This window comes from Aulonocara sp. 'chitande type north' Nkhata Bay, linkage group LG8 (assembly GCF_057382095.1).
Source record: "Aulonocara sp. 'chitande type north' Nkhata Bay isolate Kocher_YH1m ecotype deep benthic linkage group LG8, A_spYH_male_GT1.1, whole genome shotgun sequence".
NCBI classification, from domain to species: Eukaryota; Metazoa; Chordata; class Actinopteri; order Cichliformes; family Cichlidae; genus Aulonocara; species Aulonocara sp. 'chitande type north' Nkhata Bay.
In genome coordinates this window covers 7,596,658-7,614,805 of record NC_141351.1, presented here as the reverse complement: position 1 = coordinate 7,614,805, position 18,148 = coordinate 7,596,658, and the positions used below count along the sequence as shown (strand labels likewise).

At 39.6% G+C, this 18,148-nt stretch overlaps 3 protein-coding genes across 8 annotated transcripts in view; 2 read left to right on the top strand and 1 right to left on the bottom strand.

Moving 5' to 3' along the window:
• LOC147323023 (ankyrin repeat domain-containing protein 61-like) overlaps positions 1 to 3,225 on the top strand; it is a 7,353-nt gene extending 4,128 nt beyond the window's left edge. For 2 of the 3 annotated variants that reach the window (XM_086303109.1, XM_086303107.1), the window contains one exon: positions 260 to 3,224. In XM_086303109.1, coding sequence (XP_086159235.1) covers positions 260 to 865 — 606 coding nt within the window. In that variant the 3' untranslated portion in view covers positions 866 to 3,224. Of the gene's footprint in view, positions 1 to 259 lie in introns of all 3 variants that reach the window. The other variant, XM_086303108.1, reaches the window with a different exon arrangement.
• The window catches only part of eif2ak1 (eukaryotic translation initiation factor 2-alpha kinase 1), a 15,804-nt gene extending 3,213 nt beyond the window's left edge, over positions 1 to 12,591 (bottom strand). Inside the window, exons 1-12 of one of the 4 annotated variants that reach the window (XM_086303103.1) lie at positions 12,507 to 12,591; positions 11,803 to 11,963; positions 7,669 to 7,836; positions 7,408 to 7,544; positions 7,215 to 7,249; positions 7,026 to 7,128; positions 6,797 to 6,877; positions 6,611 to 6,704; positions 6,465 to 6,513; positions 1,814 to 2,192; positions 1,256 to 1,364; positions 992 to 1,098 (exon numbers count right to left, since the gene is read on the bottom strand). In XM_086303103.1, coding sequence (XP_086159229.1) covers positions 992 to 1,098; positions 1,256 to 1,364; positions 1,814 to 2,192; positions 6,465 to 6,513; positions 6,611 to 6,704; positions 6,797 to 6,877; positions 7,026 to 7,128; positions 7,215 to 7,249; positions 7,408 to 7,544; positions 7,669 to 7,836; positions 11,803 to 11,963; positions 12,507 to 12,520 — 1,437 coding nt within the window. In that variant the 5' untranslated portion in view covers positions 12,521 to 12,591. Of the gene's footprint in view, positions 1 to 991; positions 1,099 to 1,255; positions 1,365 to 1,813; positions 2,193 to 6,464; positions 6,514 to 6,610; positions 6,705 to 6,796; positions 6,878 to 7,025; positions 7,129 to 7,214; positions 7,250 to 7,407; positions 7,545 to 7,668; positions 7,837 to 7,953; positions 8,076 to 11,802; positions 12,284 to 12,506 lie in introns of those variants that run through there. The other 3 variants (XM_086303104.1, XM_086303105.1, XM_086303106.1) reach the window with 3 other exon arrangements.
• Positions 11,677 to 18,148, top strand: pms2 (PMS1 homolog 2, mismatch repair system component). Its single transcript, XM_086303102.1, has 16 exons — positions 11,677 to 12,680; positions 12,788 to 12,844; positions 12,945 to 13,084; positions 13,194 to 13,280; positions 13,366 to 13,468; positions 13,554 to 13,737; positions 14,329 to 14,496; positions 14,646 to 14,743; positions 14,832 to 14,931; positions 15,013 to 15,097; positions 15,181 to 15,333; positions 15,827 to 16,697; positions 16,782 to 16,949; positions 17,043 to 17,143; positions 17,241 to 17,410; positions 17,783 to 18,148. The coding sequence occupies exons 2-16, from the start codon at positions 12,831 to 12,833 to the stop codon at positions 17,924 to 17,926; spliced, it is 2,586 nt and encodes an 861-aa protein (XP_086159228.1). The 5' UTR covers positions 11,677 to 12,680; positions 12,788 to 12,830; the 3' UTR covers positions 17,927 to 18,148.

The window sequence follows — 18,148 nt, the reverse complement described above, 5'->3', positions numbered from 1 at the left end:
TAAGACATAGGAAAAGTTAATTATAACTGTCAACACCAACTTATCATTAATTAAATATTTACTTACAATCTTAATTACATACTCACTCAATTATATATGCTGTGGTTATAAAAAGCCCCTTCCCATCCAAAAGCATGGATCAAGTTTGTAAAGATGCACAATGGCAGCATGTGATTCAGTTTTCCTTTAACCTTTCTGCTCTCAACACTGTTGAAATATCTTGTGTCCTTCAACAAGTCTGTATTATTCTTTTTAATAGGGAGTGCAGCACACTGGGAACACCCCTCTACACCTCGCTGCTGTGGCAATGGCTACAAAGACCACTAAAACCCCAGAAGACGCCATTAGCAGCATCACTGAGCTGCTCGAACAAGGCGCGGAGCCCAATGCAGTGAACAACGCTGGCATGACACCTTTACACGAGGCATGTAGCATGGGAAACGAGGAGCTCGTAGACCTGCTGCTGAGCTACGGAGCTAGCATGTATAAGCTAAGCGAAGCAGGGGAGAACTGTCTGTACCTTTTCCTGAACAACATGCCTAATGTGAGAAATGTTTCTCTGCTAGTGAAGCTCCTCAGCCTGACCTCACCGCTTACTGTCTACAACCAAAAAGGCCACCTGCCCTTAACCTTAACAAAACCATGTTTCTTTAAACAGAGAGACTACCTCATGAACCTAACTCGACAGCCAAGGAGACTTCAGGATATTTGTAAGAGTGACATTTATCTAACACACGTCAGAGGCAAGAAAGAAGAAACGAGGAAAATCCTTCCTGACAAGCTGTACAAATTTATCTTCAACCATTGGGAGAATGTACACAACATCTCCTTTGTGACAGACAGTGAACAGGAATATGTAAAATAATAATTTCATATTACTCCAACCTGACACCAGTTCAAACTCCACCTGACTTTAAACTTTTGCATCAAACCGCTGACTAACCTTAAAGTAACAGAGGTGTGGATGAAAGAAAGAAAAGAGAAATCATACCTTCAGGTCCCTGTGCATGATTCCATTGGAGTGAATGTACTCCACACCTTCAAGTATGTGTCTTAGCAGTCTGAGCGTGTGTTCAGTATCAATACAGGCATAAGGACCTGAAAACAGAAAATACATCTATTTATTCCCCTCCCCCAAAAAGATTTTCTATCTCAGAATACCCCTAAAAATATTATCTGCATATATTATAAGCAACATGAAGCTCTGGGCTGTAAGTAATCTGAAATAAACATGGATGTATAACTGAGAAATTACATCTTGAGATTTGTTCCTCTTTGGGCTTGGCGTTCCTCTCAGAGATCCAGTCTTTTAGGGAGCGCTCACATAGTTGCATCTGGATATAAAGCATCAGGTGGAAGTGCACCTGCAGATATGCCATAACAGAAAAGTTACATCCTCTGCTTTTCTTTTTTGCAATAAAGAAAAAGAAAAAACTCCTATTGCTCATTTCCACCTTCATGTCTATTATTTATTATAATTTATGGGCTTTACTAGCTTTGCTTTGCAAGCCTATATAAAATTATCTTAAACTAGGTATACCCTTTCAGTTTATTCTCTGATAGGAATGCACTGTTCGAGAGCAGTGTGCTGGAGATGATCATATTACTGATATTCAATCTCACTGACATCCGTGTGAAAACTGTGAAAAATTATAAAAATAAAATAATTATAAATATTATAATTTAGATCAGTCTGAAGCCTGAACTTATGACTTCTACATACACTTACCTCAGTATCTGAAATTAGTTTAATTAGCTTTTTTAAATCCAAGAAAGTTTGGGTTTTTTGTTGTTGTTTTTTTAAATCACCTACCTCTTTAGAAGGCCTCGTTGGACGCTTCTCAGTCCACTGATGACACTCCTTGTCAATGCAGGAGTTGTTTAGTTCCATGCTACTCCTACTGGACTCCTCATCCAAAACTGCTGAAGCGTCCCAACCCATGGCAGGACACTTGGAGGCCTTAATGGGACCTTGCTGTCCCAGAAAAACGCAAGGGACATAGTTCTCTGGGATGCGACGCATCGTCTTGGGACACACCACCTGTCCCTCCTGGGTGGGAACTAAGGCTTTTATAGGCTGCGTGTCTCTCTGAGGTACTTTGGCACTTGAAGCAGTCTCTGCGGGTGTTTGACTGTGGCTCTGAAAAACTATAGAGGAACTGCTGCTGTTCTTCTCCCCACTTTCATCAAGGCTGTAAATGAAAGAGTCGAGACAGACTTAGTGCAAGTTCACAAACTAATTACTAGTGCTGCCTGTACATGCCTCGAGATATCTAGTCATTCACTAGCAGAGATGGGCAGTTACTGTAATCAGATTACTTTTTTCGAGTAACGAGTAAAGTAAGGGATTACTATTGCAAAAACGGTAATTAGATTACCGTTACTTTCCCGTAGGAACGCTGCGTTACTGCGTTACTACAACCGTGATTTTTTTTTTGCGAGAATGTCTCATGACAGTGACGTAAGCGAGTGCGACGTTCATGACAACAGCTGTGTGCAGATCAACAGTGGATCATATATCGAGTACTGGAGAGAGTATGAGCGTGCAGCATTTAAAGCGTGGAAGTACTGACCTTACTTTAAGTTTGATAAAAAGTGACAAAAACATTAGTGTCCGTTGTGCGTGGGAAGAAAACTTCTTTTTACAGCGAAAAAAAACCCTAAACTTCAAATCAAATCAAATCAAATCACTTTTATTGTCACATCACATGTGCAGGTACATTGGTACAGTACATGTGAGTGAGCTTCCAAGCAAGCTCCGAGTGCGCTACCACGTAATGGGAAATTCACAGAGAAACTGCCGTATCCTTCCACTGACCGCTGCGGCACACCTGCACCAGGGTAAACCTCCGCGTACCCCGCTCCTGCTTTACAGGTGAAAATAGAGCAAAAGGACCGCTAGTCTTTGATTTTATTTATTCTCTGCTGTGTTTTACTTGCATCTATTTGAAAGACTGAGTGTAAACACTTTTTATGTGCTGGAATGTGCAGAAAATAGGTTTAAATATTAAACAAATTTCTTCCAGTCAGAGAATGTTGCATATAATTACATTTTTGCTTGATGCATAAAGTTAAAAGATTAAAACGAATAAAACAAGTTTTAAAAAGGGACTTTTCCATTTGATTACATTTTGTATGATGGATTATGTAGAAAAAGTAGAATTGGGCTGAAAGATCTATCGCTTTATCACCTATTCAGGTTGTAAAACGTGTTTTTAAAAAGTAACTAAGTAACTAAGTAATTAATTACTTTTGAAAATAAGTAGTCAGTAAAGTAACGGGATTACTTTTTTGGGGAAGTAATCAGTAATTAGTTACTGATTACTTTTTTCAAGTAACTTGACCAACACTGTTCACTAGTCACACAGACTTTATGCCAAGACCTGCAATAAATAGCCCACCTTTAATGGTATTTCTACACATAATCAAGAATAATGTTACTTGTGCTCTGAATTGAAGTCAGCAATTCATCCAAAGTGTTCCACTTCAAGGTAATTTTACAAAAGCAGGAGAAAATTATTAGTTTTGTCAAAATTTTCCCAAATGCTTTTAAACACAACAAGTCAGAAACCTAGTACATAAAGAAATCAACATAGGGTTTCTAGGATAAACATACATAATGTATGTGTTCCCAAGAAAACCATTTACAAAAATCCAGATTTCTTTCAGAAAAAAAGAAGAAAACAACATTATCAGACTCCTGAAAAACTGACCTTTTTATTGAGCCATAGCACAAACCATTGCTGTGCAATGATGTAACTCTGTAATACTCAAAGCTTGTAAAATCAAGTTAAATCTAAGGGTTATCTTCTAATTTACACAGTTAAAACTTCAGCAAGAGTTTTAGCTGTCACATGAGAAAGCATTATGCCAAAGACAAATAAAATCAGTTTAGACTTGAGAAAAGAATTGTTGATGCTTACCAATAAGGAGATGGCTATACAAAATTATCACAGCATTTTGAAGCGTCAAGAACTGGAGTGAAAAGCATCACCAAGAAATATAAGGAGAGTCACACAGTAAAGAACGAGCCTGGTAGAGGTAGAAAGTGAAAGATCTCAAAGACTGTGGAAAGAAAACTAGAGGGAGACGTGTCTAAAGACCCCAAAACAACTGCCAAGACACCAATGAATGACTTAGCCATGTCGGGAATGGTAGACTTCAAGAAGTAATCCAATAGGGCCTCCAATTCAAGGAGATTTCTGTACTATATAAAAATCTAAGAGAGAACACGGCAACATCAACTGAATACATAAAAAAGAAATGGGAGCAGGAAATAAAAACTGATATCTCAACTGAGGAATGGTTAGATATGTGTGAAACCCAGAACACAACGACTAACTCAAGATGCTGGAGAGAATTTGGGTGGAAACACCTTACTCGATTCTTTATTACACCAAAAATCAAAAGTAAAAAGACTCAAGACAGTTTGCCATGCTGGAGAAGATGTGGTAACATGGAAGCACACCATACGCACGTGTTTTGGGAGTGCCTGAAACTGCATAATTTTTGGAAGAACGTGACTCTTGTAATAGGCAATATCTTGGGCTATCAATTACCACACAATTTTAAAACTGTATATCTTGGGAATATTAGAGAGTATGTTCTGTACGACGACTTGTATTTGACAAAAATCCTATTGATAGCTGCAAAGAAAGCTATAACAAGAAACTGGTACAAACTGGATCCGCCTTCATCAAAAGACTGGTTAAATATTGTTGGAGAAATCTATGCAATGGAAAAAATGACTTACATTCTCAGATTAAAGGAAGATATTTTCGTTGCTAAGTGGGAGAAGTGGACATTATATGGCACCAAGGAAAATTAATGAACGAACAAAACATTTAAGGTCTATGACTCTGTATATCTATTGATGCATGCCCGTATAAAAGTACGTATATAAGCTGGAGTATGTATGCTGCGGAGTAAAGGCAGGCATGCATACGGTAGTTGATTAGAATTGGCACCCACACCTTTTGTTCGCTTTAGTTCTGTTTGTTTTGACTGTGTGCTTGCATGGTTATTTCTCCTGTAATGCAATACATGTCTATGTTTAAACTGTGACAAAACTATCAATAAAAATTACAGTGTCAAAAAAAAAAAAAAGAAGTAATCCAATAGAGCCATACACAGGAATGGACTATGAGGTTGCAGCCCAAGAAAAACTCAACTTCTGCATTAGAGACACCTACAAGTCAGACTGAAGTATGCTAAGGACAACCTCAGAGATGCTGATTATGTTTCAAGAAAGAAGGGAGAGGCACACATTATAAAGAACACAATCCCCACAGAGAGAGACACCATGGTGGGACAATTTCTCTGTTTAACAACACTTGTGAAATAATGAAAAAAATGACATTTCCCCAGAGAGTTTAATAATGCCGTTCATAATTTGTATAGCCTATACTTGTAAAACATTTACATAGGCCACAAATGGAGTTATTTACTCGCACACAAAACAATGCTACTGAACTGCCTTAAATATCTGGTTTGTAATCCAGTCTTTTCTTCTGTTACCTATGCTACTATGTAACACATTGGCAAGATGCCTACTTGGTAGCTACTTTAAGCACCTGAGTCAACTAAATCCAGATGGCAACGTTCCAACAAGAGGAGGAAAGTGTGACAGTAATATGGTTAACATTATGTTTGCTTCTCTCCCATATGCCTTTGTTCACACTACCGGTAACAAAATTTTAGTCAAGCAATATTCCCAATAAATCTGTTCTCATTTATACAGGTAGATTTTTCTGTTTCTGTTCACAGACAACATAAAAATGAAACAGTCAAACAAACTTGGCTCACTGAGACAAATTTAAACCAGAAGCCATGTTCCAAATCATGTGCCAATTTGCTGCTCATAACTAAAACCCTTAATATAACAGTAATGTGGTCTGAAAAAATAACTATTAATATAATCAGCTAAAGATTACATAAGTGCTGTTTTTTTGTTTTGTTAGGTTTTTTTAAAAAATTGTATAAAAACTGCACAGAGAGGACATTAGAAGCAAGAGGAAACCTTTCTGCTTATTTTAAATTGTTGTCTTTTTAGTAACCACTGACAAAAAGTTACTTTTGGCTAGTCCCTAAAGGGTTACAATGGGTAGCTCAGCATCTAATTTAGCACACCCACCCATGGCATTTGTGTCTCCTCCTAGGATTAAAACCAGGAATCCTTTGTTGTTAGGAAAACGTTAAACCGTTATACTGTGGAAATATCGTGCCAACTGACCAGTCGGAACACATTAGGGATTCAGGAAGGGAGCAAACAAACAGCATTGCACACATAAGGTGAGAAGTAATGCTGTATCTGTGTACCATCTGAAGATTAACGCCTGCAAATCTATTCTAGCACACCCTCGAAACGAAAATTTGAGCCCATAAATGAGAATAATAGTAACACTGTAATTATCAACAACCTAATAAATCACAAAGCCAAAACGGATAATAATCACACTGCCTACCTGTCTTGTCGTCCAGCAGATTCTAGTGCAGGCAAGTTTGACTCAGGATCTGCAACAAAGACAGTTTACACACAAAGTCTCCATCAGCGGTCCCATCATGCATTTCTTCCAAGCAAACATGTGCAGGACAGAGTTGAAATACTCACATGCTGCAGGCTGGACATGTTCCATCCATGCGGTGTGATAGCCCACAACATTTACATGCTGCAAGCTGGACAACATTTTGACCTCCCTAAGGACCTACAGCAAGTAAAACAAGTTAAAGCGGGTACTTCATATCTCTGTATTTAAGTTACATAAGTGTTCTAATGAGCACAGCTCAGAAGGCTTACCTTCATACAGTCTTCCTTTGAAACTTTTTTGATGAGAATTTTCTTCATCGCATAATACTGTCCATCCAATTTGTTCATAACCTATCAACGATAACACAATGATTTAACTCAAATCCAGTTTTAGAACAGAATAGACCTTTCTTGTCATTGTACATGTACAATGAAATTGTGAGGAAAAATGAAAAGTTTAGAAGAGTTTCTTAAAGAATGTCACAAAAATTATATATACCTTAAATACGTTTCCATATGATCCTTTCCCAAGTCTACAGATTTCTTCGAACTCACTGAGATACCGTGATGTCTGCGCTTGAAACAGTCCCTCCTTAGGTCTGCTTAAGGCACAAACAGGCTTCCTTAAAAATGTACTGAAATATGCTTTTGAACACATGCATCAGAAAAAAATCCAAATACAATTTACCTTAGAGAAGGATTGTGTGCGTTTGTTCCGAGGCCCTGCAAACCAAGACGAGGATAATCACAATGATCACTCTTTGACACAGCAGGCGGCAAAGAAGGTTTATCAAAGTACAGAATTTGCTCAAAAATGTTGATTAAAACTAACATACTGACTCCAAGCACGCAGTGTAGGTGCTGGCAACAGATCCACTTACCTGAGGGTAGAGTGAGGAGCTGGCAGCATTAAGCAGCTCGGTGAAGGCCCGGTTATGCTGGAGTCTGACGGTGCTGAATTCATCACTTATTGCCAGAGGTGAAAGGAGATTCATGGCAGCTAAACGCTGACCTATGACTGTGAGAGGAGCAATAAAATACTTAAACCTATGTGACACATGAACCAAATGCTAAACATGAACTGTATTTGGATTTCTCTTCTAACTAAATGTCAGTTCTTAGTATAGGATCTCGATGGCTACCTTTAAACAGCATGCGTGAGCGAGCTGGATTGCTCTCGTAAACAAAGCACAGGTGCTCGAGCAAAGACCCGAGGAGAAGGTGGTTGGGGATGGCTGAGGCAAACTCTTGGATTGACGGATAATGCCTACCAGCCATCAACACCTCACGGTTATCGTCTGTGTCTGAAGCTAAACATAGGACAAAAAGAAAGAAAAACACTGAAAATGAGATCAAATAAGCACTTGTGAAAGCAGCTGACTGTTCTGTAAAGTTCACAGAGTAGATTTCTGACACAGCTGTCTTACCTTCTTCAATAACTTTTGCTATAATTTCTACAATGTTTCTTTCTCCTATATCCATTCTTCTGTGTGAAAACCCTTTCGGTGCAATATTAAGGCCTCAGAGCTACACTAATGATTCAACTTCAAGAAAAAATTTGCTCATCTTGTTTATGCATAAGGGGGTGTGCACAACAGTAATGCTTATCTGCCTTATCCAGTGGACACAGGCCCCCCTCCACCTATCGCACAAAATGACTGAGCTTAGGAGAAGATGTGCATGTAGGGGTCTTTGCATGGTCTCCGTCGTCACTCTCATTTTATAATATTGCAGAATTCGTACACAGGGAGGGCCTGACGTGTGAAGCAAACATTAACCAGGTGTATTTTAAATCCTGTTTATGTAAAGGAGGAAGGTCAGGCTAGACCTGCCTCTTTGTGACTCACTTTATTTGAAGGCTCTATGGAGTAAATTCACATGTAAAGACTATTATTTCTCTCTGTGACACTAAGAACTAAAGGGATAGGCCATGCATAAATAGGTATGGTTGCTTTAATTCAGTCAGGCATTTCAGCCGCACATACCTCAAAACCCAAAACATAAATGAGACCTCAAACACACAAATATATACGAGTGTATTTCAAAGGGTTTGGAGCCTTTCTGGTGGGGGGACAAGCACCCCTAATTTTCATCACCAAATTCTCTAAATAGCATCACAAACCTTAGCCGATGTAGGCTAGAGCGCTAAAGATTATTAGCTGTCCATAAGTCTACTGCCATATCGCTTTATGCCAGCCAAGGAGCCAGTGTAGTTTATTTTATTCCCATTCTGCTTGAATTGGGCTTCATTATTTGTTTACAGCACAACAGCACTCCAGAGCAAGCCAGAAGGATGTTAGCTATCAACGGGCAGTGGAAGCCTATATTCAATTAGAATACTATCATAAAACGATGTAAATCCTGCTTTTATTGTTGTTGTTGTACATTTTGTTTCACTGTCACATTTACATTTTGGTGACAGCACAAAGCCTGAGGGAGGAGGATAGAGAGGGTGAGAAGGAGAGAGTGCAGGATGAAGACAGCAAAAGTAGAGGAAGCTTACATGCAATCAAAATCAGCAAAAGTTATAAAGCTACGGTAGCTTCTTCTTTTGGCCACATTCACTGAAGTTTATTTCAAATCCTAAATCTAATACAATCACTGAGGTAAATGGTAGCATTTAACAGAATTCATTTCACTCTAAACATACCTTAAACAGGACAGCTGCCACTATACTTAAGTATAAGTGGATCTGGCTGGGTACCAGCTATCCACAATAAAGGGAGTGTTTGTATTATTTTTTAATGTCTGTACTAATTCATGCTACTTTGATTGCTTCAAGTAAAAGGAAACTCAAACAATGGATACTACAATACGTCATCCAACTAATGAGATTGCTTTTTAAGTTAACATTTTAATGCATACCCAGCTCAAATGGGTTTTGCAAAGGTGAAAAGATTGAATATGCTTGCAAGCACCATATTCAATTAATACTTATTGGAGGGTACCGTGCACGATATCATGACTGGAGGCTGAGGCTGAAGACCAGGGGCGGAGCGTGGGGGTGGCTTACTGGGCTTAAGCCCGGGTTGTTTTGTCAGAAGCCCGGGGTCTTTTGGAGTGTAATTTTTTCATAGTTAGATGCCTGGCTGACAACTGTATAAAACAAAAAGTACACACAATATTCGAAGCACATAGTGCACACTGTGGGAATTTACGACTGTGCGTGAATCCCCCCTGATATTGGTATGATCCGAGCTCAGGCACTAAGTGACTGAGCGAGGGGGCGGGGCAGCTGCTGCCTGTGTGCGCTGTTGGAGAAACGGAGCCAGGCATACTAAGGAGAGCTTAAGTTTGACCAGTTACCAAAGAAAATCATTCATACCGTACAAATAATGTAAATATGACGGTGCATCACGAAAGATTGATATCAAACTGATCACTTGACCAATATTACGTTACTCGCTCTTCAAGTGAATCAACAAATGGCGAAATGAAAAGCCGAACAAATGCTATTTTTTTAGAGTCTTAGCTTACGTGTGTTTATTTCATATTTTCAGTTCTTACCCTCCCCGACTAAATCGGTTTCAGTTATGTACTGAAATATAAGAATGGACATTAGAGGCTTCTTTCAAAGAAAAAACTCAGGTAAATGTTATTTTATATATTATGCTTTGTATGTTGTTCAGTATATTTCTATGCAAAACAAGAGGGATTTCAGTACACAGCAGGATATTCACATTTGTAACCAGATATTTACATACACTTTAGGGAGAAAACATAAAACATTTTTACTGTACAACATCAATTTAGAGTAAACTTTTGTTTTAGATAAATATTGAAATATATTTTGAATTAGTTAAATGTCAGAATAAAGAGAGACAGAGCTTTCTGTTTTTTATCACTTTCATCAAATTTAGGAGTACATATACACTAAGTTTATTGTTAATTAATAAGAAAACTCCAGACGATTCCATTCTGAGCTGAAGAAGCTTCTGATAGGTTAGTAGAGTCCATGTGAGTAAACTGGTGGCACAGCTGTGGATGCATATAAGGCAAAACACAGAGCCTGTTTTTTTGAAATGGGAAAATCAAGAGATGTCAACCAAAACACCAGGAAAAGAACTGTGGAGCTCCATAAGTGTGGCTCAATTTGAATACAATTTGGTGCCATTTGCAATTAAGAAATACAGATAGTTTCTCTCTTTACTCTTAAAGTTAACAAATATGTTTTTTATATTTATCAATCTAAAAAAATAAACATTTAGTCCGATTTGATGTTACAATTAAAAAGTGTTTGTGTTTTGATCTGAACAGTACATAAATATGTGGTTTCAACTGTATATTTGATGATTGTCAGCACAAAGGGGGAGAGAGAGGAACAGAGAGGGAGATGGAGAATGAGGACAGAACAGAGATGAACAAGAGCAGGTGAGACACACATGTTAGTCAAATGGTCATTTGTCAAAAGTATCACCGTATCATAGGTCCTCATGTATCTCGTACCTAGTGTTTCTTTTTAGGTTTGCTATTTTTCAAATTCTATATTTATTAAGTTATGCAGGCTTGTTCGCACAACAAGGATAAATAATTATATAAACTTTTCTCAATCTAAATATTGTACTTTGGTAGAATTAAAAAAATAAGTGTAGTGCAGGTCTATGATGATTTTTAGTGCTACTATCATCTAGTTCTGATTCTGGTTCTGTCTTGGTTAAGTCCTCAGTAGTCCTGATTTTGAACTGTTGTAGTCCTGTTTTAATTCAGGATCAGTTCTGCCTGGTTGAATTGGGGTTTAGTCCCTGTGTCTTGATACAGCCCCGACTTTGTTCTGCCTTGCTGCTTAATTAAAAAACTAGTTTAAGATGTCCTGCACATGTGATATATATTTTTCCCTATATGAAGTCATTCTTTTTTGAACAAAACTCAAAACAGAGCCTATTAATCTTTCAGTCATTTCTAACCCCCCCCCCCCCCCCCAAAAAAAAAAAAATAAAAAAAATACCACATGCATACTACCCTTTAGGGCTAAGCCCCGGGTGTTTCAAATGTCTGGCTCCGCCTCTGCTGAAGACTAAAGCTGATCCTTAAAATTGTTCATGCAGTTAAAATAAACGGTCTCTCAGAGGATGGCTTGTCACACGGACTCTTAACTTCTTAGCTACGCCCCTGCTATATTACATAAGTAAAAATGCAGGTGTGGACTTTCGACAACTCCAAAACTCACATTTCACTCAATCAATGTGGACAACCGTCACGGACGTTTGGTTGACACCGGTGTAAACAAAACCTTTGAGTTTAGCAGTTGTAAAACACAGCAACGAAAATCTGCTTACTGTCAAACTGGACTTCGTCGTCCTCTTCAGTCGCCAAGTTTAGCAGGCTAACGATACTGTCTGCCTCCTGCCTCCAGCTGGGTTTACGGTTATGCCGAAGCAAAAGGCCGCTGCTGCCAGAACATTCCTCCGACTGCACGAGTCCGTTGTCGGACGGTGAGCTGTACATTTTAGTACGGGAAATAACGATGACATGGCAAAATAAAACGCTTAATTCACCACGCTGCCCGACAAAAAATAAAAATAAAAAAGCTGCCCCATGTCTGCAATAAGATGAGTCAAACTCTACGTTAAATCCCAGTTTGTGAAAATGTACAACGGCAGAAAAGTCCGAAAAGCTGTATGAAAAATGCCATAAGGTTCACCATGTCAATGGACAGCCATGTTTTGCGTTCCCCAGCCTTACAGGGACCGTCTGACAATAAGCGTATTAAGCCAAAAGGTTAACTTATTTATTCTATTTAATCTATGTTTTTGTAAAATAAAAAAATAAAATAAAATAAAAACTTAAAGTAAAATTAACATAAGCGCATTTGAAAAATATGAAACTAAAAAGTCAAGACACTGAGGTGGTCCCTGTAGTTAAAAAGTCGTCTTTTCGTTTTTAAAAACTGGATAATTGCACATTCGCCCTGACACGTTACGGAGTCGGTTTGGTGATGAAATAATACTAAGCTTTAGGCAACAGCTTTGAAAATACTTACTCTAACAGTGCCATTTATTTTACTTTTTTTGCTACTATTGTATTTATTTTTGAGGCTGTGTTCTTACGCACTCATTATATTACTGTTTTGCTGCTTTTAATAGGAAGCTGCGCTGTTCTGCGCACACGTGACGCTCGCGAGCAATCTGCGCAGTTCGCGCGGGACTTGCTTTAGGTTTGTGTTTACAGCATGGTGTCGGGTAGTGGATGTACTGGCAAGCAGTGCCAATGATACTATTTGACAGAAGGGACGGCAGGGACTAACTATTCGGTGTTTTACAGAAAAAAACAAATTTAAACTCTCAAGTCACTCCACTCTTCGAAGATGTCTGATGCATGGTAAGCTAGCGAGAGCATTTGTTCATATGGATATATTTGTGTTTTTTATACTTTTGTTACCTTGTACACTGGAATTCAACATTGATTTTCTTTGCTGCAGCTCTGAACCTGCCGGGGCCATCAGAGCTATTGATAAGCACTCGGTGCATCAGATTTGCTCAGGACAGGTGGTGCTGACTTTGGCCACTGCTGTCAAAGAGCTGGTGGAGAATAGCATTGATGCGGGAGCCACCAACATTGGTAATTAAATATTTACCCAAAGTATTTTTCGATAGAGTCCCGTTTGCCTAATAATACTGTTTTGCATTGTTAGATATAGTTTAATGTATCACATGTTTGCATGCTGCAGATGTCAAGCTGAAGGAGAGTGGAGCTGAACAAGTGGAGGTGGCAGACAATGGCAAAGGTGTTGAGGAGGCCAACTTTGAAGGACTGAGTAAGTGTCACCTTTGTATCTGTGTAATTAGACAATATCTGCCTGTGCTTGTTTGTTAAGAAGAAATCATCTGTGTGTTCCACAGCACTGAAGCATCACACATCAAAGCTGAGGGATTTCTCTGACCTCATCCACGTGGAAACATTTGGCTTCAGAGGTGAAGCCCTGAGCTCTTTATGTGCTCTGAGGTAAAGTATTTCACGTTCTGCGGTAATTTTAGATATAAAACTAAATTATTTGCCAGCTAAAATTTGCTCTTGCTCCTTATTGTAGTGACTTAAGTGTCATTACCTGCCACGAGTCCAGCCAGGTGGGCACAAAGTTGGTTTTTGACCACAAAGGCCACCTAGTGCAGAGGACCCCTCATCCTCGGCAACAGGGCACCACGGTCAGCCTGCAGCAGCTCTTTTCCACCCTGCCTGTTCGACACAAGGAGTTTCAACGCAATATTAAGAAGGTCGGGCATTCAGTCGTCTCTTTCATTGTCTTTCTTCACATACTGAGTTTTCCAAAAGTGGGCTTCAGGTGCCCCCTCTGTGAATCGCCACCTTATCGCGGTGGAGGGGTTTGTGCGTTCCGGTGATCCCAGGAGTTATGTTGTCAGGGGCAGTTTGTCCCTGGTAGGGTCTCCCAAGGCAAATTGGTCCTGGGTGAGGAGCCAGACAAAGAGCGATTCTAACAACCCCTATGAAGTCCAAAAAAAATCAAGGGTTAAAAACTCAGGGTTACCAGGGTTCCACCCGTGAGCCAGTCCCAGTGCGGTGAGCGGTGATCAGGGACAAGGTCCTGGTGTGTTGATCCGTGGCTTTCAAAACTAGCTTGTGGTACGTGGTAGGTCACATCTCTGAGATGGGCTGGTTCGCCTCAACATACAACTCGGGCTCCAGAGCCAGTTTCCTGGGCTTTGTTCTACTCTGGAGTTGTCCTAGATGAGAGGCGGCGGCAAGAGTGGGTATTTTCTATGCCAAGTTTAACTTTAAAGTAACAAATTAGATCAACAATGTCAACAGACCTTAATAACGGCTATTATCTTGTTCTGTGTTTTTAGGAGTATGCCAAAATGATACATGTGCTGCAGTCCTACTGTATCATTTCTACAGGAGTGCGCATTACCTGCTCCAACCAAAATGGGCAGGGAAAGCGCAGCACAGTCCTCAGCACTACTGGCAGCCAAAGTATGAGAGACAACATTGGAGCCATATTTGGACCAAAGCAGGTTAATATGCTGTTGCTAATAACAACAAAGCCACTGGCCTGATACTTCATAAAAGAGGCTTGTCAAAAAGCGGTTCATGTGCTTGCTAAATGTTTTATTTCATATTAATTTTTTTTTCTGTGATTATGTGCTGGCTGTACATCTTGCAGCTGCAGAGTCTTCTACCTTTCCAGCAAGTTTCTCCCACTGAAAATGTTATTGAAGAATATGGACTCAAGGGTGCAGATCTACCCAAACAGCTTTTCTCGTGAGTGTTTTATAGGAAGACCTTTTTGCACAATTCTTGTTATTATTTTCTTTTTTGTAATTATTATTATTTTGTTTGCTTTTGACAGGATCACAGGTTTTGTGTCTCAAGGTGACCACGGTGTTGGGAGAAGCACCACAGACAGGCAGTTCTTTTTCATTAACAGTCGGCCTTGTGACCCCCTGAAGGTAATTCCTGCTGAGTGGCTTTATGAGGAGGTGTCAGAATTCATCATTCCTGCCTGAACTCTGGTTATTCCCACCCTGCAGGTGACCAAACTCGTAAACGAAGTGTATCACATGTACAACAGACATCAGTATCCATTTGTTGCCTTGAACGTAGCTGTTGCTTCAGGTGAGAAAATGGGGATTAATCAAGCTGATGTAATTTATGGAACCCGTTTGATTTCCCTGAGTGCATGTGCGTTGTGTTTTCAGAGTGTGTGGATGTGAATGTAACCCCGGACAAGCGACAGATTTTCCTTCAGGAGGAGAAACTCCTGTTGGCTATTCTGAAGACCTCTCTCATCGCCATATATGAGGGTGGAGTCAATAAGATCAGCCTGAACTATACACCTGCACCCAGCACCAGTAAGAATACACCTTTACATGTAGACCCTCATATCTTTACATTAATAATACGGTAAAATAGCAACACTGAGAGGTTTTTAGGAATATTTGTCCTTGCGCTCACTGGTTAGTAATGTAAGGGAAGGAGGAAATAACGCCATGGTTATGAGTTAATTAAGTGTGGGAGCATGAGAGCTACATAGTATTTATCTTCTAATAATGCATGGCCACGTGTAGAATCTTTTTACAAAATCTGTTTACTTTATGGGAGAAGTCCATAAAGTATTACAAAGTATTATCAAATGAAGCATGGATTCATATATTATTTTCAGAAATGTCCTACCAAGACAATAATGTACAGTTACTTCATGGGATATCATAGGCATATGGACCCTGCCAGGTTTAATCAAATCAGCACATTTTGTGTTCAGTATTTAATTATCCCTTTTCCAATGAATGGTATTTTTATTAGCTGTTCTTAAAAGTTTCATTTTGTTTCTGTGCTTCTTCATAGATGCAACATCAACATCTGAACCTTGCCGAACTGTCTTGTCTAACGAGAACAAGGCAGAACGTGAGGAGGACACCGAATCTGTTATTCTGAGCCCAAAGTCATCCCTGAATCTGGCCGGCCTAAAAGCTGCTTTTTCAAGTCATTACAGTTCCAGTTCTGGGAAGTCGAGTAAGGAAAAAGCTTCCGGCAGTGGCACAACACAGAAAACACTGCAGTCTTTTTTTAAGGATCCTGTAAAAACTTCCTGCAACTCAAGTTTAAAATCTCCATTAAAATACACAAGACAGCTGGATAAATGCTCGTCGGCAGGGAAGTCGGTGCTAGATGGGTTTAGGTACCGAGTGATGTCCTGCGAGGACACTGATTCTCAAAAAGACAGTGCTGGGTCCAGTTGTAACACAGCTGAAGCAAAACCCGATATTCAGTGTTCTGACCTGGAGTCCAGTCCTCCAAAAGTGGACAGAACGAGTGTTAATAATGAAACTTTTAAAGAGACATCAGGCAACATTCACACTGTTCCCGAAGATCCAGAGTTAGAGACTGAAGCATGCACTCCTTATGAGGACTCTGCTGTCAGTCCAGAGGCCAAGAGGGCCAGGAAAGACGATCCACATTTCCCTTCAGAAGAAGAATCCAGCACTTTTTCGAACGCTGGTGAGAAACCTCCCTTGACAGTGGATGCTCCAGTCTCCCTGCAGAGGAGGACTGTGCATCTTCAGTTCTCTTTAGCAGAGCTTGCAAAGAAGATGAGGAGGTTACATGACCAGCAGAAACAAAGGGCCGGGGAAGAGCTGCTGTACAGACGCTTCAGAGCCAAGATCAATCCAGGAGAAAACCAGAGTGCAGAAGAAGAGCTCAAGAAGGAGATCAGGTAGATTTTAGAGGTATGGACTTAACTGTCGGTGTGCAATTTTCAAACAAATAATTAAAAGAAAAATGTTTTTAATCCCTTCAGTAAAGAAATGTTTAAAGAAATGGAGATCATCGGTCAGTTTAACCTGGGCTTCATTATCACAAAACTCAAGTCGGACCTTTTCATGATTGATCAGCATGCCACAGATGAGAAGTACAACTTTGAGATGCTACAGCGGCACACCGTACTCCAAGGGCAGAAGCTCATTGTGTAAGAGTGTAAATCACTGAGTAAAACCGTGTTTGGAATGTTTCCAATGGCAATCCGAGTATGTTTTTATTTATTTTCTTTTTCCGTTTGCAGCCCACAAAAACTTCACCTCACTGCAGTCAGTGAGAACGTACTCATAGAGAACATCGAGATTTTCAAGGGCAATGGCTTTGAATTTCTGATTGATGAGGACGGTAATACAATTTGCACCAGGGATTAAAAGTGATCTGATTATTTTGACAGTTACAAATATGAAGCTTAAATTTGTTGTTTATTTTTTGGGGACTGCAGCTCAGGTGATGGAGAGAGTGAAGTTGGTCTCACTGCCCACCAGTAAAAACTGGACATTCGGTCCATCAGACATCGAAGAACTGATCTTCATGCTGAGCGACAGTCCAGGGGTTATGTGTCGACCATCCAGAGTCAGGCAGATGTTCGCCTCCAGAGCTTGTCGGAAATCTGTGAGTTTATATCACTGTGACGTTGTTTTTAAGTGCTCACTCAAGTTTTGACTGGATAGTCATAGACTGCAGCATTGACTGTATATAAAGGATGGACGTGGCCACTTATTGGTTTCTAAAGTCCACTTTTGAAGTCTCGATTTCTAGATTGTTTTGCCCATCGTGATATTACGTTTTTTTGGACTCAGAAATGATATTCATCTTTGAGGAAGCTTGATTTGGAAAGCTACATACATAAACTATATGGTATGATACACCCTGTTAGTAATGCTAGTAATTTGTAGTTATCTAAGATCTTTTAAAAATGTCATTATAGGGAAATTGCATAACATTATTTTAAAAATGCTTTTTGATACATTTTCTGCTCATCAGGTGATGATCGGCACTGCTCTGAGTGTTAATGAGATGAAGAAGCTCGTGGTTCACATGGGGGAGCTCGAGCATCCATGGAACTGTCCTCACGGCAGGCCAACCATGAGGCACCTCGCTAACCTGGACGTCATCTCACAATACTGAGTCTGCAAAGGAAGGAACTGTTGGAGTAACTGATTTAAGATAACTCAAATGTGTCCTCACTCCAGATTACTTCTGTCAAACCACTCTTATGGTATATTGTAGAGTTAAATGGTTTGTTATTGATTTAATGTCATGTTTAGTTGTGTTTAGATTTTAAAAATGTATATTACATATTATATTTTTTTATTTTAATATACACTACACAGAACAATAAAAAAAGAT